Here is a 26,672-nt window from a genome sequence, read left to right as displayed (position 1 = left end):
GCAGGCGAAGGACGGGGGCTGCAGCGGTAGAAGGGAAACTGAGGCACAAAGCAGGATGGTAACACCACGGGTGCTGGAGCAGCCTCCCTGTGCGTGGCTCCAGAGGTCCAGGAGCACCCATGCTCTGGGGATTCCCGGGAGTGAGGGAGGTGTGGGTGCACGGTGCAGTCCCTCTCATCCATCCGTGTCACTTAAGGGCAGAGGGAGCCTTTCCTCCTCCTCCAGCTGTGTGGAGCTCCCAGCACCCAAGCTCTTCCCCCAAAGCCCCTGAACAATGGTCCCTTTCTCCCCTGCTTAGGCATGGAGACGAGGCATTAAGGGGCAGTGGGAATGCGGGCGGTGGGGCTCAGGCACACAGAGCTGGGGAGATAGGAGGGGAAGAAGAACACATTCAGTCTGGGCTCCCTAACAGAGCCTCTTCGGTTGGTGCGGAGCTTGGAGGCAGCGGGCAAACCAGCAGCCACTCCGTACACGCAAAAGCAGGGTCTCTGGGCTCCCAGCGGGATGGGTGCAAGCACACCTTCCCCTTTAAGACGCTGGTTCTCCGTGCCAGCGCCTGACCTCTGCATCCTCAGCTGAGCAGGATTAACGGGGCGAGGGGGCCTGCAGAGGGGACTGGGGCCGCAGGACTCCTGGGGCTCCCGGCACTCGTGGCACGGTGGGTATGGCCCTCGGAGCGCTGCGGGGTCCGGCGCTGGGGTGGCATGTGTAGTTGGTGCTGCCAGTGCTTCTGCCCCGGTGTGCGGGCACCCCACGCTGCCCCTGGACCGATGGGTGCAGCTGGCGAGGAGCGGGTGGCAGGGCGGGCAGCTGTGCCGGGGGGCAGAGCACACCCGGGAGGATTTTAACCAAGCTGCGCTGGGAATCGCCCAACACCATGAAAGATCTCACCGAGATCACGCTTTGTCCTGAGGTTCTGGACCACAGCAAGGTAAGATGGGGTGAGGGTGCTGCCTGAACGGACCCTTCTTGGCCATCCGGGGATCCCCTCAGTGTGGTTCTCATGGTGTTACCCACACCTGCTCTTCTGCAGACCGAGTTCTGCAACCCTGTCTTCGAGGGTGAGGAGCCTCAGGCAGTGCCAAGCGCCGAGCCCCTGCCAGAGGAGGATGGGACCAGCCCTGCATCGCCCCAGGACGGCCTCGGTACCAGCCTGGGGGCTTGTACGCACGCCCCTGTCTATGGGCCACCAGGAGCAGCCGTGGGTCCGGGAGTGGGGTGGTGGGGCAAACTCCCCACTGGACATGGGGCTGTTTAGGGGACCCACCAGCAGCTCAGGGACAAGAGCTCCAGGGCTCTGGGGCCATGCAGGGAGGTGGCAGGGTGGGGGCATGGCTAGCAGGACCCCAGCTCTGCCCCCGTTCCTTGCCCTCCCGCAGGCCAGCGGCTCTGGGGCCAGGAGGGCTGGCAGTACCGCCCCGACTGCAAGTTCACCTGGCTCTGCGTGGCTCTGATGAGTGCCGTCCTCCTCTTCCTCATCGCCCTCCTGTTGGGCGTCATCATCCACCGTGAGTGCCCCAGCTGGGGGACGGGGCTGTGACCGTGGGGTGAGGGACAAAGAATCGGCTCAGAGTGGGAGAGGGGCACTGTGAGAGCATCCGCCCCACACAGGACCTCGCAGGGTATGCCCATGGTGGGGAGACAGTGCCCATGAAGAGAAGCAAGGAGGATCTCCACCTCCATGGGATGTGGGCAAGGACACTGGGCATCCCCTGGGACCCGCACAGGTATGGAGAAGGGTGGGAGCACAAAACATGGGGCTAGGTGGTCTTCCTAACCCCCCTCCTGCACCTCAGCCCTTTCTCCCTGCTGGGGCTGAGCTGTCGCTGCTCTTCCAAAGGTTGTCCAGGGAAGTGATCACTGCCCCATCCCTGGAGGTGTTCAAGGCCACGCTGGATGGGTCCTTTGGCAGCCTGATCCAGTGGGACGTGGCAGGGGGGTTGGAACTGGAAGATCTTTAAGATCACTTCCAACCTAAATGATTCTATGATTCTACGATTCCTTGGGCACAGAGCTGACGTCCCCGCAGATGCCCAGCGCCCCTGCTGCAGCCCTGCCCGCTCGGGCCACCGCCACCACCACCGCAGCACCCACCCGCAGGGACCCCCCAGCCCCCAAAACAGCTGACACCCCAACCCAGAGCTGGCTGCCCACAGCCACCACGCCAGCACCGGGTAAGTCCTACGTGGGGTGCTGTGCGCGGGTGGAGATGCTCTGCAGCAGCAGCTCACGCCCACGCTGGTGCCTCGTGCAGCCTGCGGTGGGATCCTGCGTGGTCCTGAGGGCTCCTTCAGCTCTCCCAACTACCCCGGCCCTTACCCACCTGACGCACTCTGCATCTGGCGCATCGAGGTGAGCCCCGGCTTCGTCATCCAGCTGAAGATGGAGACGTTCAGCGTGGAGGGCGCTGCCTCCTGTCTCTTTGACCGCGTGGAGCTCTACGAGGAGCAAGGGGCCAGCAGCACGGATCCTGCCCCAGCTCGGGGGGGCCCAGCCCGGTAGGGTCTCACACCTGGGGAGCACAGTGGTGCAGTGGGGAAGGGGCAGCGAGCAACTGTCACCCTTGGCTGTGCCCCCAGGTTTTGTGGTAACGTGGTCCCCCCGACCTTCAACACCAACTCCAACCACCTACGCGTCATCTTCATCTCCGACAGCAGCGTGGGCGCCCCAGGCTTCAGCGCCCGCTATCGCGCCGTGGCTCCCAGTGAGAGTGAGTCCCCCCCGTCCCCAGGGCTCCTCGCTGTGGGGAGCGCTGGTGGGGTCTCCTGTAGTGCCCAGGGCACCCCATGGATGCCACCTCCAGCCTGACCATCCCTGCCCGCGCCGCAGAGAGCTGTGCCTGGGACGAGCACTCGTGCGATCAGGGGCTCTGCCTCCTCCTGGGCTTCGTCTGCGACGGCTTCCACGACTGCGTGGACAAGAGCGATGAGGCCAACTGCAGCTTGAAACACAAAGGTGGGCTGGGACCCCACCTGCAGCCCACGGCCCCCGTGGCACCAGAAGACACGGGCAGGGACACCTCCCACTGGATCAGGCTTTAAATTGGAAGGGGGAAGATCTACGTTAGACATTAGGAAGAAATTCTTCATGATAAGGGTGGGGAGGCCCTGGAACAGTGGTGGCTGCCCCATCCCTGGAGGGGTTCCAGGCCAGGTTGGATGGTTCTTGGAGCCCCTGATCCAGTGGGAGGTGTCCCTGCCCATGGCAAGGGTGGGACTGGATGGGCTGTAAGATCTCTTCCAACCCAAACCATTCCACAGTTCTGTGACATGGTGATGGGCAGAGGGAGGCAGGGATGAGGGAGCGCGGAGAAGGGGTGAAGGGAGGGCGGGAAGGGGTAAAGCTCTGTGCGTGTGTCCCTCCAGAGTGCGGGGGGCCGCTGACCACCCTGGCAGGGCACTTCTCCACCCCGAACCATCCCCAGCCATACCCGCACCAGCAGGTGAGAGGAGGGATGGAGGTGGGAGGAGGGTGAGGGTAGGCAGGGAGGAAGGCAGCCTCCCGTGGGGGTGCCCCTGCCTGGCTTCACAGATGTCGCCGGCTGCTCCTGCCCTGCAGCTGTGCCTCTGGCAGATCTCGGTGCCTGTGGGCCACGTCATCGACCTGCACTTCCACAACTTCAGCCTGGAGTCGCACGAGGACTGCAGCTTCGACTTCGTGGAGGTGCATGACAGCGCGGGCACGGGGGCAGCCAGCCTCATGGGCAGGTACGGGCACACCCCTGGTATCTCCAGCCCTGCTACACCAGCCTGGGTGCACGGGGCTCCTGTGGCTCAGCTGGGGAAACTGAGGCACAGGGCAAACTGTTGAGGAGAAGACACCGGAGACAGGGTTTGGTGAGCCCTGCTGCTCACCTTGACGCCATCCCTCACCCCCTGATCCTGGCAGGTTCTGCGGCCACCAGCTGCCACCCACCCTGACCTCCTCACGCCACGTCATGACCATCCTCTTCGTGGCAGATGAGGGAGTAGCAGACGATGGGTTTTTCGCCACCTACCAAGCTCGCAACGCCACTGAGAGTAGGTAGCAAAGCAGGGGCGCTGGCTGCCCCAGGGGCAGAGCGGTCGCTGTCATAGACTCATGGAAGGGTCTGTGTTGGAGGGGACCTCAAAGCCCACCCAGTCCCCCCCCTGCCATGGGCAGGGACACCTCCCACTGGCTCAGGGGCTCCAAGCCCCATCCAACCTGGCCTGGAACCCCTCCAGGGATGGGGCAGCCACCACTGCTCTGGGTACCCTGGGCCAGGGCCTCCCCACCTGAACAGGAGAACATTTCTTCCTAAGATCTCATCTCAATCTCTCTTCTTTCCTTGGGTGTCTTCAAGTCCAGACCTAACAAAGCCCTGGAAAATGCTGCTTTCACTTCCTATCTGACCTCGCTTGGAGCCCCTGGGGTCCCTTCTTGCCTGCATTACCCTGTATCCCCATGGATCCCAGCCATGGGAATGCGGCCTGGAAGGGCTCAAATGCACACAAGCACCACCTATCACCTGAGGGCTGCTCCCAAATAACCCAGGGAACCTGGCGTGCCACTAATCTGGACCAGCGATGGTCACCTATGGCCAAGGCTGCTGGATGGCAGTGCTCTGCAGCCACTCACCGGGATGTCCCCTGGCCAGGGACCAAGCAGAGCAGGGATGAGGGTCATCAGCGTGGGAACAGGCTGACTCCCGGCCACAGACAGCCTGTTATCTGTCTGTGCCCATGCCCAAGCCCATGCCCTGCCTCGCTGGCCCCTCTCATCTTACAGAGACCTGCAGCCCCGCAGAGTTCTCCTGCGGAAATGGTGAGTGCCGGGCGCTGGAGTCTGTGTGCGACGGCTGGCACGACTGTCCCGATGGCACCGACGAGCTGAACTGCACTGGGGTCTCCTACCCAGCCTTTGGTGAGTGCTGAGCACCCCTGGGTGCTCCCACACAGCCCCTCTGAGCCCACCTGGTCCAGGAGATGCACCAGCAGCTGCCCCACAGCTCCCATCTGCCCGAGGCACACCTGGTGGGCATTACTGCTGCTATAAAAAGTCAATCATCTCCTCTTCTGGCAGGGTCTGTCTGTGAGCCTGTGGAGGTGGAGATGTGCCTGGGGTTAGGCTACAACGCCACCTCCTTTCCCAACATCTGGCTGGCCATCCCGGACCAGGAGGGAGCTGCCGAGGTGCTCCAGGACTACCAGGTGAGCTGCGCAGGGGCTGCGTGTGAAGCTGCCTTCACCGCTCCACACCTCGCCATGCTCACCACCGCTCTCCCGCAGACGCTGATGGAGCTCCCCTGCTTCCAGCACCTCCGCCTCCTCATCTGCAGCCTCTTCGTGCCCAAGTGCACCCCGGATGGGGGTGTCCTGCAGCCCTGCCGAGCCGTCTGCCTGGCTGCCGAGACGCGGTGCCAGCAGTCCCTCAGCCTCCTCGGCATCCTCTGGCCCATCAACTGCAACATTCTGCCCGATTCCAATGACCCCATAGAGTGCTTCCAACCCTGACCCGGCAAAAGAAGAGGAGCAGGGGCTGAAGCAACCTGCACAGAGCCACCCCTCTGCTTCCAATGTCCTTCCCACCCTCCTCCCGTTGCGAACAGCCACCTGCTGGGGTGGCCCCATCAGCAGCACCCCAGGGCCTGGCTCTGCCTTCAGCCCCTCTGCTCCGCGCCTGGATGCCATGGGCTCGCCCGCAGGACCAAGTCCCTGGAGGGCAGGTGCCGCTTCCCAGCCTTGCTAGAGGGAAAGCCTTGTGCTGGAGAGGCTGTGTCCCCAGGTTGGAGCTGGGACACCATGCAAAGTCCCCCTGCCAAGCTGCAGGACAGTAGGAAGGTGTGGGCACTGCCTCCCTATCCTCGGCTAACCCTGGGCGTGTTGGCCAGAGCTGCGCATCCCTCCAGGCACACTCCTCTCCAGGCTGTGCACTGCCTCTTTCCTGCAGCCCTTGGGCAGCTGCTAGCCTGGCAGGGGAAGGGTTAATGCTCCCCAAGTGGAGCAGAGCTGGGCCAGGCTGCCCATGTCCTGCAGCCCAAAAGCCAGCAGAATAAACTGCGTGAACAGCTAATAGTCCTGATGGAGCTTCTTGAGGGAGGGTCTGCATGGGGGTTCTGTCAGATCCCAGGGGAAACTGAGGCATGGGCCGAGGGAGGAGGAATGGAGGGGCACAGAGGAGACTGCCTGTCTGCAGTGGAGAAAGGGCTTCTGGCTGTGCGCTCAAAGGGCTGGGGGGCTTGCAGAACCCCCCGGAGTTGGATGGGGTTCAGGGAGGGTCAGGCTGGCAGCCGCACGGTGCAGGGAGGACATCCTGCCCCAGCCTGGGCTGCGGCTCTGCTGGCCGCGCTGGCTCTGGGCCACCTTGAGGGCCGCAGGCCTGGCAACGCCCAGTGGCCACAAACCAGATCCCAGCTGGCCAAAACCAACAGCTTCTTCACACCTTGGGAACGAGAAGGCAGGAGGCTCTGTGCCAGCACCCAGCCGGGCCCCGGGCACCCGGAGCAGGAAGGCTCAGCCCGTGGCGGCACCCGCACAGGGAGGAGACAGCTGGCGGTGCCACGTGCTTCCCGCTGCCTTCGCCCACCCTGAGGGCGTGGGGAAGTCCCACGCCTGGATGGGATTCCTGGGAGCAGGATCCACCGGGCTCAGCCCATGGCAGCCAGCTCAGCACCGCCGTCCTTGCGCAGCACCGCTGCTCCGGTGGCATCAATCCCACCCTGCGCCTTCGCTCCCTGCCGTGCCGGCTCCGGCAGGATGGCTGTGGCCCACGGGAACTGCCCCCAGCTGCAAGACCACCCCACCGCTGGGGCGCCTGGCTGTGTCCCTTGGACGCACTCCGTGCTGGAACAAGTTAAAGGCGAACTGGGAGTGCCTTCGAAAGCCCGGCACAGTCCCAGATTTGCCGCGTGCCGCAGTCCCCTAGGGCTGGCCCTGATTCCCAGCATGGCTGCAGCATCGCGCTTCCACCTGCTCGGCCCCATTCCTGCCTGCTCGGCCCCATTCCTGCCTGCTCAGCCCCACAAACTGACGCTGTGCCCCACGCTGGCTCCTGCAGCCCCACAGGGGCACTCCCGGGGCTGGCACTGCCAGCTTATGTGTGTCCCGTGCCCCTTTCCCTCCCCGCTGCTGGCAGGGACAGCACCGAGGCTGCCAGGCAGGGGACCCACACGCCTGGAGGAATCCCTTCTCCCACTCCTGAGAGCCATGGAGAGCAGCGAGGGGCTGCGACCAGAGCAGCGGGATGGCAGCGAGTGGGGCTACCCAGCCCCGTCCACCCTGCACTGGGGGGAACTGGGACTCGCTGGGGTCCTGGCTCCGGTGTGTGGGTGGAGGAGAAACACTTTTCCCCTGCCTGCCTTTGCTGTGCTTCCCTCCCTTGGCCTTTTTCTCGGTCTGCTTTCGCTCCGCTGCTTGTTTTCTCTCATTTCCCTTCCTGCTGCCCAGATGCGTCCAGCCGGGGTGGTTGGCAGCCCATGCCTCCTCTCCCTTTGCCAGGCTGTTTGTCTCGCTCTCCCTTCCCCCTGCTTGCAGCTCTTCTGACACCATGGGATTATTTCCCTTTTTCCCCTTGTCTTGTAGCTTTTGGCTCCCAAAGCCCTTGATTTCCTTTGGAGTTTGGGAGGAGAGACGTGAGGAGGAGGAGGGGGGAGTGGAGAGGCTGCCTTTCCTAGGGCCTTCGTCAGAGCAGAGTGGTCAGGAAGAGTCCTTCCACGCCGGAGAGAGCAACGACGTGCTGGGATCGGAGCAGCGGGATTGCAGTGAGTGGGGTCACCCAGCTCCATCCACCATGCACTGGGGGGGAAATGGGACTCACTGGGGTCCTGGCTCCAGTGGGTGGGTGGAGGAGAGACACTTCTCTCCTCCTTTTCCTCTTCGTTGCAGCCATCGTGTCCAGGAGGGGGAAGAGAACAGTTTTCCCAGGATAGAGCTACAAGGAAGGGGCCAGCACTGGCTGCGGGGCTCTGGCGTGGGATGGGCTGGGGGCAGCCGGGTGACAGGGTCGTGTCCGGCACCGGGGTGGTCCAGCTGAGCCAGGGATGCTGCAGCCCCGGACAGCCGTGCCCCAGGGAGCCGGCCGGGCGTGGAGCTGAGCTGCCGGCAGCAGGGATGCTGCCAAGGGTTGGGCCACGACGCAGCCCCACGCTCCCCAAGCTGCCGCCCCACCGCACACCATCCAGATTCAACAACCCCAGCCCACGCATGGCTCGCAGCTCACCCGCAGCTGCCACCCCGCTGGTGCCCCACCAGCATCCTCTGCGCATCCCATAGCTGGGCACGCTGCCAATGTAGCTCCCATCCCAAATAGCCCCAGCTGAGAGCTGCCACCACCTGCACATGCTGCGGCTCCCTCCCAAGCTCCCTGGCCCCAGCATCCCCACGAGCCCATGGTGGGACGTGCTGGTGGCACAGGCAGCTATGAGGATGCTGCGGCAGGTGCAGCCAGCAGTCGTAGAATGGTTTGATGGAAGGGACCTTAAAGATCATCTAATTCCAAGCCCCCTGCCATGGATCACAGGCTCCATCCCACTGGATCAGGGGCTCCAAGCCCCATCCAACCTGGCCTTGAACACCTCCAGGGATGGGGCAGCCGCAACGTCCCTGGGCGACCTGTTCCAGCCGTGCCATAGGGAGCAGCCAAAAAGGCAAAGGGAAAGAAGGGAGGAACATTCCCTGTGACCCCCTGTATCCCCTCCCTCTTAAGCCCATTTCCCACCCCTCTTCACTGAGGTTCTCAGAGCTGTTACCCCTCTTTGCTCCCCAACAGCTCCTCTACGGCAGATGAGATGAAGCAGCTCTTCCTCCTCTTCCTCCTCGGGCTCATCGCCAGCTCCTTGCAGATCGAAGACAACAAGATCCCTGGGCTGTGCTCGGGGCAGCCGGGCATCCCAGGGACACCGGGCTTGCATGGGGGCCAGGGTCTGCCAGGCAGAGACGGACGAGATGGCCGGGATGGAGCGATGGGGATGCCAGGGGAGAAGGGTGAGATGGGCCCTCCAGGTAAGAACGGAGACCTCCTGATGGGGAGGCGGACCTGCTCTGCCCTGCCTGTGAGGAATGCCCTCGTGCCAGGGGTGAGCCTGGGCTGCTGGTGCAGCCCCACATTGCCGAAACAAGAGTGAATCCTACCAAAGTGCCCCTTCCATGCCACTACCTCCCATCTGGTCCTCCCTGTGGTGACTCTGCTCTCTGACACCAGCAGAGCTTCATTTCTCCCCATCCCCACTGCCGTTTCTCTTTGCTGCCCTGCAATTATGGCTGCACAATCCCTGTCCTGACTCCTGGGATGTTTTTTTCTCCCAGCCTGTGAGGCTTTTTCCAGCTCCCTGTTGCCACTGTGCCCAGTTAGTCGATCCATCTAGCCCTGCTTGTGCTGGTTCCTCACTCCCATCACTGGCCCTGGTGGGTATTCACCACCCACATCCCATGCGATGGGTGGGAGAGCTCGAGTGGTCAGGGGCCGTGCTGGTGGGTGGCTTAGAGGTGACCCTGTCCCCATTCTGGCTGCCCCAGGAGCACCGGGTCCCCGAGGAGAGGTGGGCAGCCCCGGCATGGATGGCATGCATGGTGAGAAGGGGGCCCAGGGCGAGTGCGCGGTGGCGCCCCGCTCAGCCTTCAGTGCCAAGCGCTCCGAGTCGCGCAGCCCGCCGCTGGCCGACCAGCCCATCCGCTTCGACGTGGTGCTCATCAACGAGCAGGGCCACTACGACCCCAACACGGGCAAGTTCACCTGCGAGGTGCCCGGCCTCTACTACTTCGCCGTCCACGCCACCGTTTACCGCGCCAGCCTCCAGTTTGACATCATGAAGAATGGCCACTCCATCGCCTCCTTCTTCCAGTACTACGGGAACTGGCCCAAGCCCACATCGCTCTCGGGGGGAGCGCTGGTCCGCCTGGAGCCCGAGGATGAGGTGTGGGTGCAGGTGGGCGTCGGGGACTACATCGGCTTCTACGCCAGCGTCAAGACAGACAGCACCTTCACCGGCTTCCTCGTCTACTCCTACTGGAAAAACTCCGCTGTCTTCGCCTGAGCCTGTCTTCGGCTGCGGCCGGAGCCGAGGTGTGAGCCCTTCTCACCCACTTGTACCCCAGTGAGGGCAACGCCGGGTCCTGGCCACATCGTAGCCGGGACACTGAGACCCCGCTCCGTTGCTGCTGCCCAGCGCAGGGCAGGAATATGGCCCCTCTGCCTCCCCACAGGCGGCCGGAGCATCGCTTCAGCAGCGCTGTGTAACAGCTAAGTATTACCTCGGGCACTCCGTTCTGGGGCAGGATGCCCGCGCTCGGGAGCCTCAATAACGTGGTTGCCATATATTCCTCACCGTAGCCACCTTGGCTCGCAGCACAGCCCCACTGGCATGGGCACAGCCCCCCATCCCACGCTTCTCCCCATGCACAGAGCGATCCCAGGCTGCCTGGCCGCTGGCACGGCGAGGGTCCCGTCGCACCGCGGTCCTGGCGTGCTCCACGGACAACACTGTGCCCTTTCCACCTCCCCGGTGCCTTCGCCTACTCTTTCACCCCCAATAAAGGACTGCTCAGCCCCTCGTGTGCCCGCTGCCTGTGTGCCCATCCCTGCGTGCCAGGCTTCTCAGGGGCCGTCAAGTGCGGGGAGGGCTCTGTGGGTGATGAGGAACCCGTGGGAGCATCCTGGAGAAGACCTTGCTCTCTGCAAATGATTGTGGTGAGGTGGGTGCTGGGCTCTTCTCCCAAGGAACAAGTGATGGGATGAGAGGAAATGGCTTCAAGTTGCACCAGGGTGGGGGTTAGATTGGGTATTAGGGAAAACTTCTTTATGGAAAGAGTGGTGAAGCTCTGGCAGAGGCTGCCCAGGGCAGTGGTGGAGTCTCCATCCATGGAGGGGTTCAAAAAACCTGTGGATGTGGCACTTTGGGATGTGGTTTAGCAGGCACGGTGGGGTTGGACTGGATGACCTGAGAGGTCTTTCCACCCTTAATGATTCTATGATTCTTTGAGGGGTGCAGGAGGTGCTGGGGGTCCTGTGTGGGGGGATGAAGGCACTGGTTGTGGGCCACCACCTGCAGCAGCATGGCCATCGGGAGCCACTAGATGGAAGCATCGTCGTCCCTTAACGAGGGGAACCGAGCTGCGACAGTGCCCGTTCATCCTCCTCAAAGCCTGGGGAGGGGAGCAGAGAGGGGGACCCCCCCTGGACCCCCCCTCACCCCATCCCCCAGCTCCCTGTGTCCCTGTGAGGACCCACGCCTTGCTGCGAGTGAGGGTCCCATTGGTTTGAGGGCCATCACGTTGGGAGTGACCTTTCCTGGGACGAGGAGGGGTCCCTGGGCAGGCAGGGGGAGAGAAATGTTGGGGGGTTGGAGGGGTGTCGGCCACATGGTCCCCAGATGGGGCTTGGGGAGCCCCTTCCTTCCTGTCCCCCTGCCTGCTCCAGCGTGAACGCGGTGACCCAGCTCCGGGAAAAGTCCCTATTTTTAGCGAGGGAATGAAGAGCTTCCTCATTCCTTCCCCAAGATAGGTCCCTGCAGGGACCAGCCAGGGAGGGGGCTTTTTTTTTTTGGCCAAGAACTGAACTTCTTAACCAGCCCCACAGCCCGAGCAGGGGAGGGATGGATGCTTGGGGTGGCAGCTGAGCTCCTCTGGGGCCATGCCAGCAGGAGCTGCTGGTGGCCACTAGCCCAGGACCACTTTACACGGCTGGAGAGCCACCCTTCCTCTGGCCTCGCTGCCCCCAGAGCCCTCAGGACTACAGCCACGCCTGTCTGGGATGAATAAACCCTGTATCCCCACCAGCCATGGGGCACCATCGCCCCCAAAGACTGCCCGCAGCCCCCCATCTGGGCACCGGGGACCATGCAGGGACCCGGAGCTGAGGACATGTCCCTGGATGGGACTTGAGGATGACACACCATCCAGCAGTGCCAAGGGCCACCCCGAGCCCAGAAGGGGCCTGTGGAGGCACTGGGATTGGGGGTGCAGCCCCGCTCTGCCCTTGGGGTGCCAAGGGGCTCCTCTTCCCAGCGCCAGGACTGGGTCACGGTGGAAGTGTCTTCTGTTTGGGTTGATGGTCTTTTCCGTAAGCAGAGCCACCCAGGGGCAAACAGCCCCGCAGAGTGGATCGATAGCCGGCACTGTCTATTCTGGGAGAAGGAAAATGACTTTTTCCTGAGATGAGGCCAGGGGAGGTGTGTGGGGGCTGGGAGCATCCTCTGGCCCCTCTCATCCTGTGGGAAGCATAACTGACGGAGGCAGCCAGAGCCCCTGGCACAGCAGCTTCTGGTCTCTGCACTACTTGAGATGCTCTTGGTCCTCTGGACACTTTGTCTGGGATCATTGGGGGATGCTGGGGATGCTCAGAGGAGCGTGGGGCTGCCTGCAGCTGCCTGGGGAGGATGAGGAAGGGGATAAGGGAAAGATTAGGATAAGCGAAGGAAAGCCACAGGGGACCTTGACTTCTGATGAGTTTCTAGGCAGCTCCAGCTGCTTCTGATGAGCTCTACCAGCAGCCCTTGAGGAAGGAGTGCTTGAAGACTCTGGTCCAGCTGAGCCTGGGTTAGGGAGGGGTCAGGACCCCTTAGCCAGGGTGAGGAGAAGCCCATATAAGAGCTGGGCTCGGCGCACAGGTCTGTAGAGCAGCTGGCAGAGGCAGCACTTTGTGCAGAAAGGTAGGATCTGGGGTTTTTGACTTTTAAAACGTGCCAGCACCTCATTTCAGAGCAGCACAAACATCCTCGGCACACCAAGGTGGTAGTGCCTGGCAGCCACTGGAGCAACGCTCCCTGCGATGCTGAAGGACACGGTCTGGCCAGCCCTGAGCTGAGGGTGCCATGTCCTGGAGCTCTGCTGCCAAGTGGAGAAGCTGCAGGAGGAGGTCAGCAGGCTGAGTGGCATCAGGGAGGGCAGGAAGGAGACCAACTGGATCATCTCTAGAGCTGCAAGAGCCCAGACCTTTAGCTGCAGTGGAAGAGCACGTGCCTGCTAGGTGCAAAGGTGGGAATGCCTTCGATGGTGAAGGTTGTCCTGGTGGCTCCTGGAAGCAGCTCCACCTGAAAGCTTGCAGTTGTGGCACAGGTCCTCATCGCCAACACCTCTGGTCATCTGCAGGTGACCTCTGCCAGCAGGACATCAGACCTGGTAAGGAGAGCTTTAAACTGAGATCGGTGGAGGAAGAGACCATCCTCACGTGGGTGGGGATGGAGTGGGCAAGAACAGGGCTCGAGGGGTGGGAACAGCGAGGACTCTGTTACCAAAAAAAACCAGGACAGAAGTGGGGTCACTCCAGCATAGGGCAGAGAAAGGCCAGTGCCTGCAGGACAGCATGGTGGGCAAGTACTCGTGGCCTTGCTGGGAAGTGGGGACCACTAATGTGGGCAGGATGGGGAGCAGACAGGAGCAACTAGCCGGTTGCAAGCACTTACAGGGCTGCAGGTTCTTTGGGATGATGGCTGGGTGGAGTTCTGAGCACCACAGGGTAACAAGGACCTAAAGCTACTGGGCAGCATCCAGAGGAGGGCATGAAGTTGGTGAGGGCTTAGAGGAGAAGCCATGTGAGGAGCGGCTGAAGTCACTTGATCCATTCAGCGAGACCTCATCGTGCTCTGCAGCTTCCTCACATGGGGAGGAAGAGGAGCAGGTGCTGAGCTCTTCTCTCTAGTGACCAAGGACTGGGACTTGGGGCCAGTTCAGCCACAGGAAATGCCAAGTCCTGCACCTGGGAAGGGACAACCCTACACGCCAGCACGTGCTGGTGGCTCACTGGCTGGAAAGCAGCCTCCTAGAGAAGGTCCTGGGGATCCTGGTGGGTCAGCAGGGTGTCCTTGTGGCAAGGAAGGCCACCAGCCTTCTGGGCTGCATTAGGAGGAGCATTGAAAGAGAAGGACATGCTGGAGAGTCCAGCAAAGGGCTGTCCATCCCCTACTGTCAGAGGGATCAAACCCTGGCACAGGCTGCTCAGAGGCCATAGAGTCTCTATCCATGGAGATGCTGAGAACGTGCCTGTCTGCAACCCTACGCAACGGGCTGTAGCCGGAGCAGGGGGCTGGGATGGATGATCTCGAGGTCCCCATCAGCATCCGTCACTCTGTGTCTCCAAGGTTTTGGCACCTTGGTGCTGGCATTGCTGCTGTGTTCGGGGAGCTGGTGTGGTTCCCTGTGCCGAGCCACTAATGAGTGAGCAAAGCTGGTGCCTGCGAGCAGCCCAAAGGCCTCCCGCGGCTCGGCTGCTGATCATCACCTGCTCCCTCCCTGCCCGCGTGGATCATGAGCCGCTCGTGCTGCTGCGCATCTGCAGCGAGCGTCTGTCACGCCAGCTCCCTGCCGTCAGGCAGACCATGGCTCTCGTCCCCTGGGATGGAACTGGCAGCTCATTAGGTTGCAGCTGCACTGACAAAAGGATCCCGGGGATTTTCCCAGGGCCGGGGGGAGGTATAGTTTCACCAAGCTGTCAGCCCCCACCACACCAGTGCTGCTGAACCAGAGTAACTGAGCAGTACCGCGAACCTCCTTCCTTGGGGAAGGGAGAAGGGTCTTGGCATTGAGATGGGCAGAGACCAGCCCACCTGGCTCGCGTCTGAGGCTCCGGAGCAAGCTCTGGAGCAGGGAATAGCCCTGAGGACTCCAGGTCTCCTGCCCTGGACTGGCCTGTGAGCATCGCTGCTGCTGGACATCCTCCCCAGGCAGCGCAGCCCTGCCCCAAAAGCCAACGTTCCCAGGTCCGGTACGGCTGCCCATCAGCCCCAGGGACACCACGCGCTGCCCATCAGCCCTGAGGTGGCTGCATTTCCCTCTGTAATTGCCAAGCAGCGAGCCAAGCGCGTGCAGGATGGCTCCCGAGGGAAGGCTGTGTCCTTTGCGTCCTGTCCTTGCTTGGCTGAGGTGGCTGAACACCCTCTCCATCCCCAGCAGGAGTGGTGGGCTGGGAGCAGGACATGGCACAGGTTCTCCTCTTGGCACAGGTTCTCCAGTTGGCAAAGGAGATTCTTTCCTCACATTTCATTTTTTTTTTTTTCTTAGCACTTTCGGGTGCATTTGGTTGTCTCCAAGTCCTTGTTGTAAACTGTTGTTACTTTGGCTGAGCTCAAACTAAACGATAGTTACTCTAATTGCGTTCAAAGTGCAGATTGGAATTTTGAGCATGACTGACCAAGCCCAATGTAAAAGAGTGAGGCTGTAAATTGTTACTTTGACCGAGCTCAAAGTAAATATTGGGATTTTTGAGCAAACCCCCCAACCCTGCCAAGCAGGTCTGTTGGGGCTGGGCTGTAACATCATCCCTCCAGAGCAAACCATTCCCAAGAACGAGGCAGGAGGCAGCTGTTGGTAAAGTAGACTTTAATCTGCTCAGTATCTAGTCCATAGTGCAAAGAGTTAAACTTAAGGCAAAGCTTTCTCTCTCTTTTTATGAACAAGCGGCAAATAAAACGGGCTTTAAAACAATAACTGTAACTGCTATAATAGGAAAAAAAAAAAGAGGTTGAGGGAAACTGCAGTCCCGGGGAGGCATCTTCCCCACCGTAATTCATGTAGGAAACATTGCACCTCAAGATCTATGGGCTGGTTCCAACCAAACAACACCACCTGCAACCAGTTTGGCTGCGTTCCCGCTGCCGGGTGTCTCTGGAGGCACAGCCAGGGAAGGGCTCCCCGTCTCCTCTCGCAGAACCAGCAATTCCCTGGACAAGCTGGATCCTGGGGAACCCAGCCTGGGGGGTGGCACTCGCTGCTCTGGCAAGGGCTTGGCTACTGGAGAGAAAAAAACACCAACAGGGGTGGTGGGACTCTGGGGAGGCACTGGGACAAGAGGTTGGAGCTCTGCATCGCCAACAAGTGAGCTGACGGCGCTGGGGCCAGGCCCTTCCAACACCCAACAGGAGTCCCGCTTGGCCCAACAAGTCCCTCCTGTCCCCAGCAAACGTGAGGGCAACCAGCCCCTGCGGTGCCCCCAGAGCAGAGCCCCTCTCCAATGCCACAGCATCTCACCAGAGCTCAGGTTTAGAGCGCAGAGGCGTCTCCCAGCAAGGCCTCGCCTCTCTGCTGCCTCTGTTTTGGCTTAAATTGCTAATGGAGAAGGAGAATGGAGAAGGAAGACCCTGCCAGCTGCCCTCAGGCTCTTGGCTTGCAGTCCAGGAGTCAAGACTCTTTCCAGTCTGGCTCCAGCCAGAATTGGCTGTGGCGCGTGGCTGACCTCAGGCAAGCAGCTGGAAAAGGAAAAGCTTTTTAGTGCAAGGCCCTCTCGCAGCCCAGCGATTTCTGGAATTGGTGCTGGTTGTCCAAGCCGGGATGAGCCATCTCTGGCCTCCCCAGCCAGGATGCCCTCAATAGACTTTGGGGATGCTTTCAAATCAAACTAGCTACGTTTCTGACAAGACAGGAAGACAAAACAACAGCGTAACCCTACCTTAACCAAGGATAGCTCTGGTCCCAGTACAGCTCCACACACACACACACAACAGCAGATCCACAGAACTTGTGCCTGGAGCTGGAATATCTCAGTGGGCTCCTAGGAGCTTTGGGGTGTCCTCTTTCTCCTCCTAACCACTTACTCCCTCTAAGCCAGCCCAGCCTGGGAAGCAGCAAGCGAGCTCTGGTGTGACCAACCCACTTCCACCGCCTGAAGACAACGTGTATTCTCCAGAGAGGATGCTCCGGCGTGTGCCGCCGCTGCCAGGGCTGCGAGCACTGGCCGGCCAGCTGCTCCTCAGCTTCCCCAAGCAACACCACCGCTCCTGCAGAAAGGATAACTCCCTCCAGCCTCCCCCCGTGCATAACTTGACGTGTGGAAGCGGCAGCAGCACTGAGCTCTGCCTGCAGTGTCCATCACTGCTCCTCCTTGTCCTGGCAAGGGGAATAGGAACCTCAAAAGCCAAAGCCACAGTGGCTGGGATACGAAAATACCCCAGAAATGCTGCTTTCCTCCAGCTGAGAGCTAGGCTGTTTTTTTAAGCAGCAAAGCCTAAAAATCTCAAGTGTGCTTCTCTCTCTCCTAGGACACACTTCTCCCTTCCCAGGGAGCTCCCCAACTTAGTGGGAGGAGGAAACAGGCTTGAATGCAGTCTGCCAGGTATTTTTCTAATCACACCTTGGGGGGAAAAAACTCTCCCTTGCTCTGCACCAGCCCCTGTGACTCCCAGGAGGGCACAGCCTTTAACCTTTCCATCAGCTTTGGCTAAGAAGGCCCCAGGGCATCTTTCTGCACTCTGCTTGGGTCTCAGACTGCTGCAGGCCCCGAAACAGAAAAAGTTGTCAACAAAAAAAAAACACGGTAACTCTTCAGCCTGCTGCAAAAATCTGTTATTGTGCCTGGTGGCAAGAGCTACAATCTAGTTACATAGCAAAAGAGGCTAGCAGATACCCCCAATAGTCTTTTGCCCTTTTGGCACCATCCTTAGCTCTTTGGAAGCTGCTCAAGGCAGCCCTAGGATGCTCTGCTTCCCAGCAAGAAGCAGCTAGGGGTGCCTCTGGAAAAGCCACCTGTTCCCTGGGCTCACAAGTACACGTTGAGCGTCTGGAGGATCATCTGGCGGCACAGCGGGCAATTGCGCTGGTAGACAGCCTGCTGCAGGAGGACTTCCGTGCACTCCTCACACAGACAGAGGTGTCTGCAGGGCAGAAGCACGACTGTCTTGGTTTGGTCCTGACAGATGACACATTTCTTACGTTCCTCTTGTTCTTTCAGGAGCATCCAAGGGTTGTTATCCGGAGCGCCCTCGTCATCCTTAGCTGCTGCATTCAGCTGCTGCTTCCTCAGAGCTTTGCCCCGCGAGCTGCTTGGCTCCTCCCTGGGATGGTGGTGATGCTGTCCGGCCATGGCACGTCGACTCAGAGCAGGGCGCGGTTGCGCTATCTGCCCCTCCAGGAGCTGCTCAAAGGCTAGAGGTCTCACGGTAAGCACAGATGCCCTTCGCTGGTTGCTTTCCTGGTTCATCGTTCTGCCTCTTCGGCTCCAGCTGATCACTTGCCGGCTCCAGCTGGTCACCTGCTGACTCCAGTTGGTCAACTGCCGTCTCCACGCGGTCAACTGCTGATTCCTGCTGGTCAACAGCCGACTCCCGTTCACCACACTCCGCCAGGTCTGGGAGGTCACGGCCACCGCCAGCACCATGAATGCCAACAGATAAAGCTCCAACCGCCGCCGGCGGTGTGAGGAAGGCATCAAGTCGAAGTAGTCCAGCACGTAGGTTGTCAGCGGCCGCAGTAGCCCAGGGTTGAGGACAAAGGTGCCGACAACAATGATGAGGAGCAGCAAGCCCAGGCCATAGATATTGACGAAGAAGACTTTGATGAAGAGCTCGGTGGCAGAAGCCAGGAGCTTGAAGACCATCTGGCAGGGTGACCAGAGGAGGATGGAGAGGGCGATGGCACCGCTGGAGACGTGCGCCAAGCAAGCAGCCGCCACGTCCACCACCCTGCCGCAGAGCCCGGCTAGGGAATCCCAAAGCGCCACCGCCAAGGTGAAGAGGTTCTGTGTCCCGATGAGGCACACGTTGACGAAGCTGTTGACCAGGTAAGCCAGGAGGCTGGTGCCGATGGCCACGCTCTCTGCCAGCTGCCTGCCCAGCGCCTGCCCCGCGCTCAGCGCCCCGCACAGCCCTCGCTGCACCAGCTCCCTGCCCCGCACCGCCTGGTGCAGCACGAGGTTGCCCAAAGCTTTGAAGCCCTCCAAGCTGCAGCTGCAGCCCCGCAGCAGCCCCTGCAGGGCGCTCAGCCCCGCGCAGGATGCAGCCCGGGCTAAGGAGCACAGGGAGAGCAGCAGAGCCTCCCAGCCAGACAAGAGGGCGGCGGGCAGGCTGCAAGCTGCGGCCAGCAGCCAGAGCAGCGCCGACACCAGCGACGACACCAGGAAGAAGTTGAGGTCGAGCAGCAGGGAGAGCAGGTCGAGCAGCAGCCGCAGCGCCATGGCCGGTGGCCCCGTGCGGCACCCGTAGGGGCCCCCCGTACGGCACCGTTACCCGCGGGGCCCCGGCCCCGTGGGCGCCGCCATCTTGGCTCGCGAGCACGCACGCCGCCCAAGGGCCAATCGGGAGCGAGGGCCGAGCCGCGAGGGCCAATCGAGAGCGAGGGCTGAGCGGACTCTCGGTGCTGACTGGGCGGTTCGGAGGATGCGGGGCGGGGCCTGAGGGAGTGATTGACAGGCCCCGCCCACCCAGAGGCTCTTAAAGGGGGCGCGAGGGGCGCTGGGCGCGAGACGCGGGGCGAGCGGGGGCGGGAAGAGGGCCAGTGCGGGGCCAGTGGGTGCAGTTTAACAGCAGCCCAGAGCCGGTGGATGCAGCTTAATAGCGGCCCAGGGCCACTGGATGCCGTTCAGCAGGAGCCCAGAGCAGGGAGGGTCTGTTTAGCAGGAGCCCCAGGCCAGTGGATGCCATTTAGCAGGAGACCCGGGCCAGTGGATGCCATTTAGTAGGAGCCCAGGGCCAGTGGATGCCATTTAGCAGGAGACCCGGGCCGGTGGATGCCATTTAGCAGGAGACCCGGGCCAGTGGATGCTGTTTAACAGGAGCCCCGGGCCAGTGGATGCCATTTAGTAGGAGCCCAGGGCCAGTGGATGCTGTTTATGGGGAGTCCCGGGCTCAGCAGCAGCTCTTTACCTGAGCCCCAGGGCAGCCCGGACCCACTCCCAGTGTGGTGGAGGTCTGAGAATGAGAGCTGCTCCCTCCCCCTGGTCCCAAGCAGCACTGGGGGCACCCACCACCCTCAGGATCCCTGAGGCCATACATGTGATGCATGTGTGCAGCCCCTGTGCGGGGGAGGTTTGTTCTTGCTCGCAGGGTCCCTGAGGAGTTCAGGACAAGGTCAGCCCAGGGCAGCGCTGCTCTCGCCCCACCAAGCAGTTTCCTGCAGGACATCCTAGAATAAACCCGTGGCCCAAGGTTACAGCCATGGAGCAGCTCCTGCTCTCCTTGCCAGCTCCTGGACAAAACTTTGGGTCTGCCAGCATCCCTGGCCTTCGCTCTGTGGTGCCCCAGGAGACAGCCCAGCCCCAAAGGTGATGACAAGCTCTGGAAAATTCAGCCCTGAAGCCCAAGGCTTTTTAAGGAACGGGTGAGTGAGCGGAGGGGATGACCCAAGGGAAAAACATCTGCAGCCCCAGGAGGCACTGACCCACGCAGGGCCAAGCAGGGAAGCCCTGCGCCCTTGGGGAGCAAGGGAGGGAGCAGGACGCTGGGGTCCCTGTCCTGCAGCCAGCTGCCTCTTCCCCTACGTGTTCTCCCCATAACACCCTGAACCGGGACAGGAGCCAGGGCAGGGATCCCGTCCTGGCATGCTCTGCATGGGTCCATGCTGCTTGCTGCCATCCAGCTCTCCTTGAGCCGCAGCACTGACTGGGCTGCCGGGATGGCAGATCCGTGTGTGTCGTGTATTGTGTGTCCCTGCCTGGGGTCTGTCCTGCCAGCTGGCTCTCCTCCAGCCCCATCCCCTCCCTTCCTGGCTGCTTTGGGCTGTGGGCTCTCTCGTAGCAGGTCTCTGGATCCCCCAGCAGCAGCATGCGCGCCCGTGCCCACGTGACAGATGGAGCCACGATGCTTTCAGCATTTATGGTAATGTTTGGATTTCTCATTGCTTTACCAAACAGGAGACGGGGAAAAAAAGAAAAGAGCTGAGCCAATGCTGGGTGTGTTTGTCATTCCCTGCCTCTGGCCGTGCACCTGCCTCCGCTCCCTGTTCCCAGGGGCACTGTGCCTTAGTGGGGTCCCCGCTGCGGGGCCAGAGAGGGGCAGGGGCTGCAGGTTTTAAAGGTAGCAGCTCCATAGGATTTCTCCATCATTGTTCTGTGCCCCTCTGCCTGATCTCCCTTGGGACAGGGTGTCTGGCTCTGCAGCATCCAAATCTGGCACTGAGGCAGCCCCATGTAGGGCAAGGAGTGGCACAGGGGCTGGGAGCAATAAGGGGATTGGATCTGGTTGAAGTGGAATGGAACACGGATCCCAGTGGAGGGGCTGCGAGCCTGGGGTGTGAGGATGGAAAATGCATCCTGAGAGCCCTGTGGTGGGGACAGAGGTCCCTACCAGGGTGCCCAGCAGCTGGGCTGTGGCCAGGACCCCTCCTTGTGAGAAAGCTTTCCCCAGCTGTCCCTGTTCCATGTGCTGGAGGCCCGGGAATGATGCCACCGCGATCCCAGCTGTGCCCATGGCAGCTGCCGGCAGCAGGGCAGGATGGCCCCCACTTGTGAGCCCCTTCTCCAGCCTCTTGACGCCCATTTGGCACAGGACAGATAGGGCTTTGCTCTAAACTGGGCTGTGCTGGTGCTAATGGGGGCCACCACTGTCCATCCTGAGGGTGCAGGAGTCCAGGAGCCCTGCTTGGAAACCCGCTGCCAGCCAGGAGCTGAGCCATGCTCTGGCTGCAGTGGCACCGAGCCTGGCCACAGGGCTGCTGCTGCATCATGCTCTGAGCTGCTTTCCCGGTGCTGAGCTCACTGCAGCTGGGCAGCTGCCTGTATTTCGGGAAACAGAGCAGCCACAAGCAGTCAGCTACAGGGCTGCCTTGGCTCCCCGAGCCACTGTGCCCTTGCAGGTTTTAGCTGGGAGCAGAGGGAGGGAGCAACACCTGAGTCAGTGTCTCAGTGCTTGAGGAGCTCTCTGGAACCCAACGTGCTTGAGGGGGAATCGGGACTCTGTGTTCTGCAGTCCAGGGGAGTACTGCTGGGGCTGCCTCACATTGCATCTCAAGCAGGTCCCAGCAGGATGGCTGGGAATGGCTAAAAGTAGCAGAGGAATTGGAAAAATGAGGCAGACAAAGGGCTGGCAGCAGAGCCTGCGGCCACAGAGTTGGGAGACAGTGCTGGGAAGCACCATGGCCTGCGTCTGCAGGGAGACACACAGCTTCTCCAGCATCTTCCCCTGCCTCCCTAGGCCCTGGCTGCATGGGCACATCCTGCCCTGCCACTGCCCTGAGGCAGGAAGGGTGTTTCTAGGTGGGTCCTGCTGGCATCACACCAGAGCTCCCAGCATGCTTGCAGCTGCCTGGGAAGCTGAGAGCATCGCAGGGTGCCCTGGTCTGAGGATACCCAGCCACGCAGCACCCGTGGTGCCTGCAAGAAGTAGCCAACATGGTCCTCCTGGGTGTTCCCTTGCATCCCATCAAGATGCCCTCCCTGAAAGCCAGGCAGATGCTGCAGTGCAGCGGCCAGCGCCTGCAGCCCCGTGCTCACAGGCCAGGCTGGAACAATAGCTCATTCCTGTGCATCCGCTCCAAGAAAGTCCCCCGTCCCCACTCAGGCTCAGCTCCAGGATGGTGTGGCTCACTCTTCCTCTGGCCTTCGCCTACCCTTGAAGGCGCAGGTGCTGGTGTTCCCCACCACACACATCCCTGCTGACAAGGGAACAACAGCCGGCATCCGTCCTGTGTCGTGCATGACTGTGGCTGCCAGGGAGAGCCCGTGGGAAGGCTCAGGAGGTGAAGGGTGCCCATCACCCTGGCAGCGGGCACCTTCCCTGCCTTCGTTCGCCCTGCAGACTGGTGGGAGAGTGGGAGCGTGAGGACAGCGCTGCCCGCAGTGTTTCTGGAGGGCTGCGTGGCCCCTCACAAAGGGAGCTGGGATATGTCTCTCCTCCTGGAGCCCAGCCAGATGGCCCTGGGAAAAGCAAGTCCTCTTCCATGGGAAAGTCCCGCAAGGAGAAATCTCTGCTCAGCCCGGCCAGCCTCACAGTTCCCTTGGGCCCCTGGTTCTCCGGTGCTGAGCAGGGTGCGGTGGCAGGGGGTTGTGGCATGAAGCTGTGCCCTGCTCTCTGCCCTCTCCCAGGCAGCCCTTGTCTGCCCCTGCTCCATGTGCCCTCACAGCACTGGGGAACCTTCCCCAACCCTCCCGCCAAAGGGATCCTCCACAGCCCATGTGTGCGAGAGGGACCCCCAAAGCTGGGGCTGGCCTCGCCACCAGCCTGGGGCTAATTTCTTATTATGCTTCCTTGCAGATGATCCTAATGAGCTGTCCTGGGGGAGCTCTGAGCCCTGCAGACAAAGCCAGGATGACGCCTTCACTGCCTGGAGCTGCAGGAAAACACAGGGCGTGATGCTGGGCACCCATGCTGGCTTCCCTTCCCTTCCTCAGCAGCGGGGAGTACACAGCTCAGCGACACCACAGTGAGGTGGGAAAACTGGGTGACACAGGGCATGGGGTGGGGGTGTTCTCCTCCCTATTCCTCCAGGAAGCCGTGGTGTAAGCAGGGGTGATGAATAAGCATGTCCAGGACCCCTGTGGCCTCATTCTTGTCCCGGCAGCCTGTGTTGCAGGGTTGCCTTGTGGGCGCTGGTGGCAGCTGTTCCTCCCGAGTGTCCCACTGCCATATTCCCTGCCATCCCGCTGCCGTATCCCCACCACCGCGGTGCGGGACCCTGCCAGCCGGGCACACAATCCAGCCCATTGTGTGCAGGAGTGCCCAGCCCTGGTCCATCTGGCGCTAAGATAATGGGGCCTTTTTCCGGCCAGTGCTGGAGGGAGATGAACTCGGAAGTCTTCCGAAGGAAAAGGACGGTTTATAAATAGCCATCCCTGCACTTCCAGCTTCTCTCCCTACACACACTGCCCCACCAGCCCCCAGCCTCAAAGCCTGCCCAGGGTTGGGAGAGGAGCTCAGGACACAAACGTGACCAGCCCATCCCGGCTGCGGGCATGCAAGCGAGAGGGCAGGACGTGGCTGTTTGCACGCAGTCCCAGGGCTGCACCTGCTCTGAGCCATGCGGAGCCTGTACCCCGGGATGTCGAATGTCAGGTCAGCCCCGCACGGAGGGCTCCTTCCCCTGTGCCTTGGCGGTGGCCGTCAGCTGGCTAAGGTTTCCCTAGGAGTGCTTGTTCCTCCAGCTGTCCTTGTCCCTCTGCGCTGCATACAGCAAGGATCAGGCCCCCGGGCAGAGTGCAAAGGGAGGGCTACAGGGCTTCATAGCCTCCCTGGTGACCCCTGTGCTGCTTACAGCTCCACAGCCTGCACTGCTCCCTACTGAGTGTGTCCAAGCCTATGATGCTTGTATGCCACCAGCCAGCCCTCACAGAAGAGCTGGAGCCCTGAGGCTCCTGGTTCCATCCTCTGGTAGTGGCACCATCACTGGGATGGATGGTGGGGGCTGATCTTTGGATGGTGTGGGGCAGGGTGGCCCTCACCAGCTTGGCTCCTTGAGTCCCTGGCCATCGCCACACAGCTGCCTTGGGAGATTTCGCTCCTCTGGTGCAGAAATCCAGATGTCACCTTCCTTTCCCCCTTCCGCTCACGTCCTTCCTTCCTCCACTCGCCCAGCCCTTCGCCCAGCTCCCGCTCCTAAACAAAGGCCCCGTAGCCATGGTTAATAATCCCCAAAGAAAGGCTCTGCACAAGAGGAGAGGAAGGGGGGGGGGGTGCACAAAGAAGCCGCTGGGAGCCCAGCCGAGGAAGCAGGAGGTGGAAGGAGGCATTTTCCTGAGCTGTAGGATTGGGGAGCCAAAGAGGGCTCCCAGAGGTGAACTGGGATGGGGTGGAGGTGTTCCAAAGCATCTTTGCCCTCATGGAAGATCTGATAACCCAACCCTCATGATCTCCCACCCAGGGAATGGGGAGCTGGAGGCCAGACAACCCAGGCTGGTCCCTGCACTCACCTCAGGCTGCAACGCATTGTTTGAGCCCCAAAGCATCCCAAACTGTGGCACCAGAGGTGGGTGGGAAGGTGTGCCTGTGATTTCTGCCATGCCCCAGCAGCAGGGAAGCAGCGGGCTGTTCCCGGGTAGTGTGGGAAAGCACGGCGCTGGCCCACATCCCGTCCCTTCCCCAGGGAGCAGGGCCCCACTTGGCCGTGATGGTGTTGTGTGAAGTGGTGCAGACCCGCGCGGACGATGCGGACGCCTTCCGTCCTGCACATCTGCCTTTCATCCACCCTGGAGCCGCGCAGGAAGCCTGCGCCAGCCGACAGCTCGTTGCTTAGTGGTACCGGGCTTGCTGGGAGGCAGCCTGGCACACAGAGCATCCCAGGCACCCTGTAAACCTCTCCTGAGCCGCCCGTGCTGCTCTGGGCCACTTTGGCGTCGGCCAGCGGCTAGGGAAGGCATGGGGCTCCCCATGGGGTGTGCTGAGCAGCGTGTCAGGGCGTGCACTGCGGAGAGCAGAGCACTCGCTGGCGGCACAGCTCATACTGGAGCATCAGCAGCACCCAGTTGACTCAAGGGGCCTCCCTGGGAGGGTAGGGAAAGGTGGAAAGGGCTGAGGTGCGTGCTGGGATGCAGCCTGTGCTCAGTCTCAAGCCCCGTGCCTGGTTCTGCACGCTGGCCATTGCTCCCCTCTGGTTTTGGAGAGCTAGGCTCGGCTGAAAGAGAAAGGCAAATGCGATTACACGCTTCCAGGTCGATGCTAAGATAACACCTGGGCAGGCTGTGGCCATGAGCTCCTCAGCCTCCTTGTGCTCCTCAGGTTTCCAACACAGAGGAGCGGCTGTCCAGTAGTTCTGCCAGGGGCTGGCAAGTCCCACAGCTCCAGGAGGAGAAACGCTTGCCTGGGTACAGCCTCTCACCTGAGAGGCATCAGGAGGGTCGGAGAAGGCGATGAGCCCTTGGAGCCACTGGGACTCAGAAGAACACTTGGAGCCTTGAGGACCTGGCCACCTGTATTCCTTCAGCTGCCAGAGGACAAGAGCTGCTCTGCGCCTCGGTTGGAGCTGGACCTGTGTGCTCTGACCTTCCCACCCTGGCTGTGTGTGTGGGACTGCGACACGAGAGCCTCATCCACACTGTTTGTTTGCATAGCAGAGAACGGGAGCTGAAGCCAAATCCATTAAGCAAGCAAATAAATAAGAAGGCGTGAGATAAAGCAGCAGAGAGGGAAGATGAAGGTGGCCAGCGGCTGCGCTCCCCAGGCGGGGACCCTGAGCCCACCGGGTGCCGCACACAGCGTGGCGAGGCAATTTCATTCCAGCTGGGAGAGCAGCGGGGCCGTGCTTTCAAATCCTGCCCATCTTCTCCAGAAGCACCAGTCTGGTAAGGGGAAAAAAAAACCAAAAAGACATTTTCTTGTAAGTTAAAAGCAGAATCCCCACGAACTGGAGGGTTGGCCCTTACAGCCACAGCAGAAGGCTCTTTCAGGGTGGCAGCTCCCCATCGCAGCGGTTTGCCAGCCTGTTTTCTCCAGGGAACAGCGCTGCCCTTTCCAACTGCTGGGAATTTTCTGCAGAGGTTTTATTAGCAACATTTTGCTTTGTTTTTGAACACAGAATGAAAGTTAGGACCAGAACAAACTGCACCAAGCACTGTATCATCTGGGTTCTCCTTGTTTGTTTGACTCGGTGGATGCTTTCCCGCGGGAAAGCGGGGCCCCTCATGCTCTTTTCCCTCACAGTGTGGCATTTGTGGGATTTAAATCATGGTATTTTGGGCAAAATAGGCTATTCCTTTCCCTCCTCCATGCGGATCAGAGCCTGAGGCTCCTCTGGTGCCCTTTGGAGGGAGAGGAAAGCATAAGCGCGTTGTCAGGGGGTCCCCACGGAGTTGGCACCCACTTGGAGGGTGGCTTTTGTCACCACACAGGGACCTCCTGCCACATGAGAGCATCCCCATCCTGCAGCGGTGGGGCTGGTGAGTGGCTGGTGAGCAACCTGCGCGTGATGACCCACCTCCCTCGCACTTGTTCCACTCAGCAAACACACAGCCTGGGAAGAACCTCCCCTCGACCCAGCGACGTGAAGGCTACGAGCCTTATCTCGCTGCCCAGCGTTGCCATTTTAAGCAGCTAATCTCATGGGGAAAAAATGGAATCATTTCCGATTAATCACGGCTATTTGGCTGGG

General features: G+C 61.1%; 3 protein-coding genes and 1 long non-coding RNA gene across 5 annotated transcripts; 3 read left to right on the top strand and 1 right to left on the bottom strand.

The window, feature by feature from the left end:
• The first annotated feature begins 627 nt into the window (after nucleotides 1–627).
• On the top strand, nucleotides 628–6,010 carry MFRP (membrane frizzled-related protein). Its single transcript, XM_054087043.1, has 13 exons — nucleotides 628–931; nucleotides 1,034–1,145; nucleotides 1,380–1,508; nucleotides 2,013–2,174; nucleotides 2,255–2,498; nucleotides 2,580–2,710; nucleotides 2,830–2,955; nucleotides 3,366–3,442; nucleotides 3,559–3,707; nucleotides 3,889–4,019; nucleotides 4,750–4,884; nucleotides 5,044–5,171; nucleotides 5,250–6,010. Exons 1-13 carry the CDS (start codon nucleotides 878–880, stop codon nucleotides 5,472–5,474), a joined length of 1,803 nt encoding a protein of 600 aa, XP_053943018.1. The 5' UTR covers nucleotides 628–877; the 3' UTR covers nucleotides 5,475–6,010.
• A 1,525-nt stretch (nucleotides 6,011–7,535) lies between these two features.
• On the top strand, nucleotides 7,536–10,496 carry C1QTNF5 (C1q and TNF related 5). The gene is made up of 3 exons (XM_009569892.2): nucleotides 7,536–7,720; nucleotides 8,728–8,960; nucleotides 9,474–10,496. The coding sequence occupies exons 2-3, from the start codon at nucleotides 8,747–8,749 to the stop codon at nucleotides 9,989–9,991; spliced, it is 732 nt and encodes a 243-aa protein (XP_009568187.1). The 5' UTR covers nucleotides 7,536–7,720; nucleotides 8,728–8,746; the 3' UTR covers nucleotides 9,992–10,496.
• A 4,771-nt stretch (nucleotides 10,497–15,267) lies between these two features.
• Nucleotides 15,268–18,932, bottom strand: RNF26 (ring finger protein 26). The gene has a single exon (XM_054086980.1). The coding sequence runs from the start codon at nucleotides 18,832–18,834 to the stop codon at nucleotides 17,422–17,424; it is 1,413 nt and encodes a 470-aa protein (XP_053942955.1). The 5' UTR covers nucleotides 18,835–18,932; the 3' UTR covers nucleotides 15,268–17,421.
• Nucleotides 18,933–19,460: 528 nt separating this feature from the next.
• LOC128854367 (uncharacterized) lies at nucleotides 19,461–26,672 on the top strand. Of its 2 annotated transcripts, none has more exons than XR_008453419.1 (3): nucleotides 19,461–19,976; nucleotides 22,847–23,015; nucleotides 25,304–26,672. It is a non-coding gene; the product is annotated as an uncharacterized LOC128854367 (long non-coding RNA). The 2 variants fall into 2 exon arrangements; XR_008453418.1 differs by lacking the exon at nucleotides 25,304–26,672 and adding an exon at nucleotides 24,672–25,230.

This window comes from Cuculus canorus, chromosome 23, assembly GCF_017976375.1.
Source record: "Cuculus canorus isolate bCucCan1 chromosome 23, bCucCan1.pri, whole genome shotgun sequence".
NCBI lineage: Eukaryota > Metazoa > Chordata > Aves > Cuculiformes > Cuculidae > Cuculus > Cuculus canorus.
The sequence above is the reverse complement of the archived record's forward strand: the minus strand, read 5'-3'. Positions and strand labels throughout refer to the sequence as shown.

What these genes read in the sequence shown, in the direction of transcription:
- RNF26 (XM_054086980.1), bottom strand. Translation starts at nt 18,834, where the DNA reads ATGGCGCTGCGGCTGCTGCTCGACCTGCTCTCCCTGCTGCTCGACCTC.
- C1QTNF5 (XM_009569892.2), top strand. Translation starts at nt 8,747, where the DNA reads ATGAAGCAGCTCTTCCTCCTCTTCCTCCTCGGGCTCATCGCCAGCTCC. An exon ending in GGGTGAGATGGGCCCTCCAG is followed by an intron (nt 8,961 to 9,473) that starts GTAAGAACGGAG and finishes TGGCTGCCCCAG; the next exon opens with GAGCACCGGGTCCCCGAGGA.
- MFRP (XM_054087043.1), top strand. Translation starts at nt 878, where the DNA reads ATGAAAGATCTCACCGAGATCACGCTTTGTCCTGAGGTTCTGGACCAC. An exon ending in AGCCACCACGCCAGCACCGG is followed by an intron (nt 2,175 to 2,254) that starts GTAAGTCCTACG and finishes TGCCTCGTGCAG; the next exon opens with CCTGCGGTGGGATCCTGCGT. An exon ending in GCAGCCAGCCTCATGGGCAG is followed by an intron (nt 3,708 to 3,888) that starts GTACGGGCACAC and finishes TGATCCTGGCAG; the next exon opens with GTTCTGCGGCCACCAGCTGC.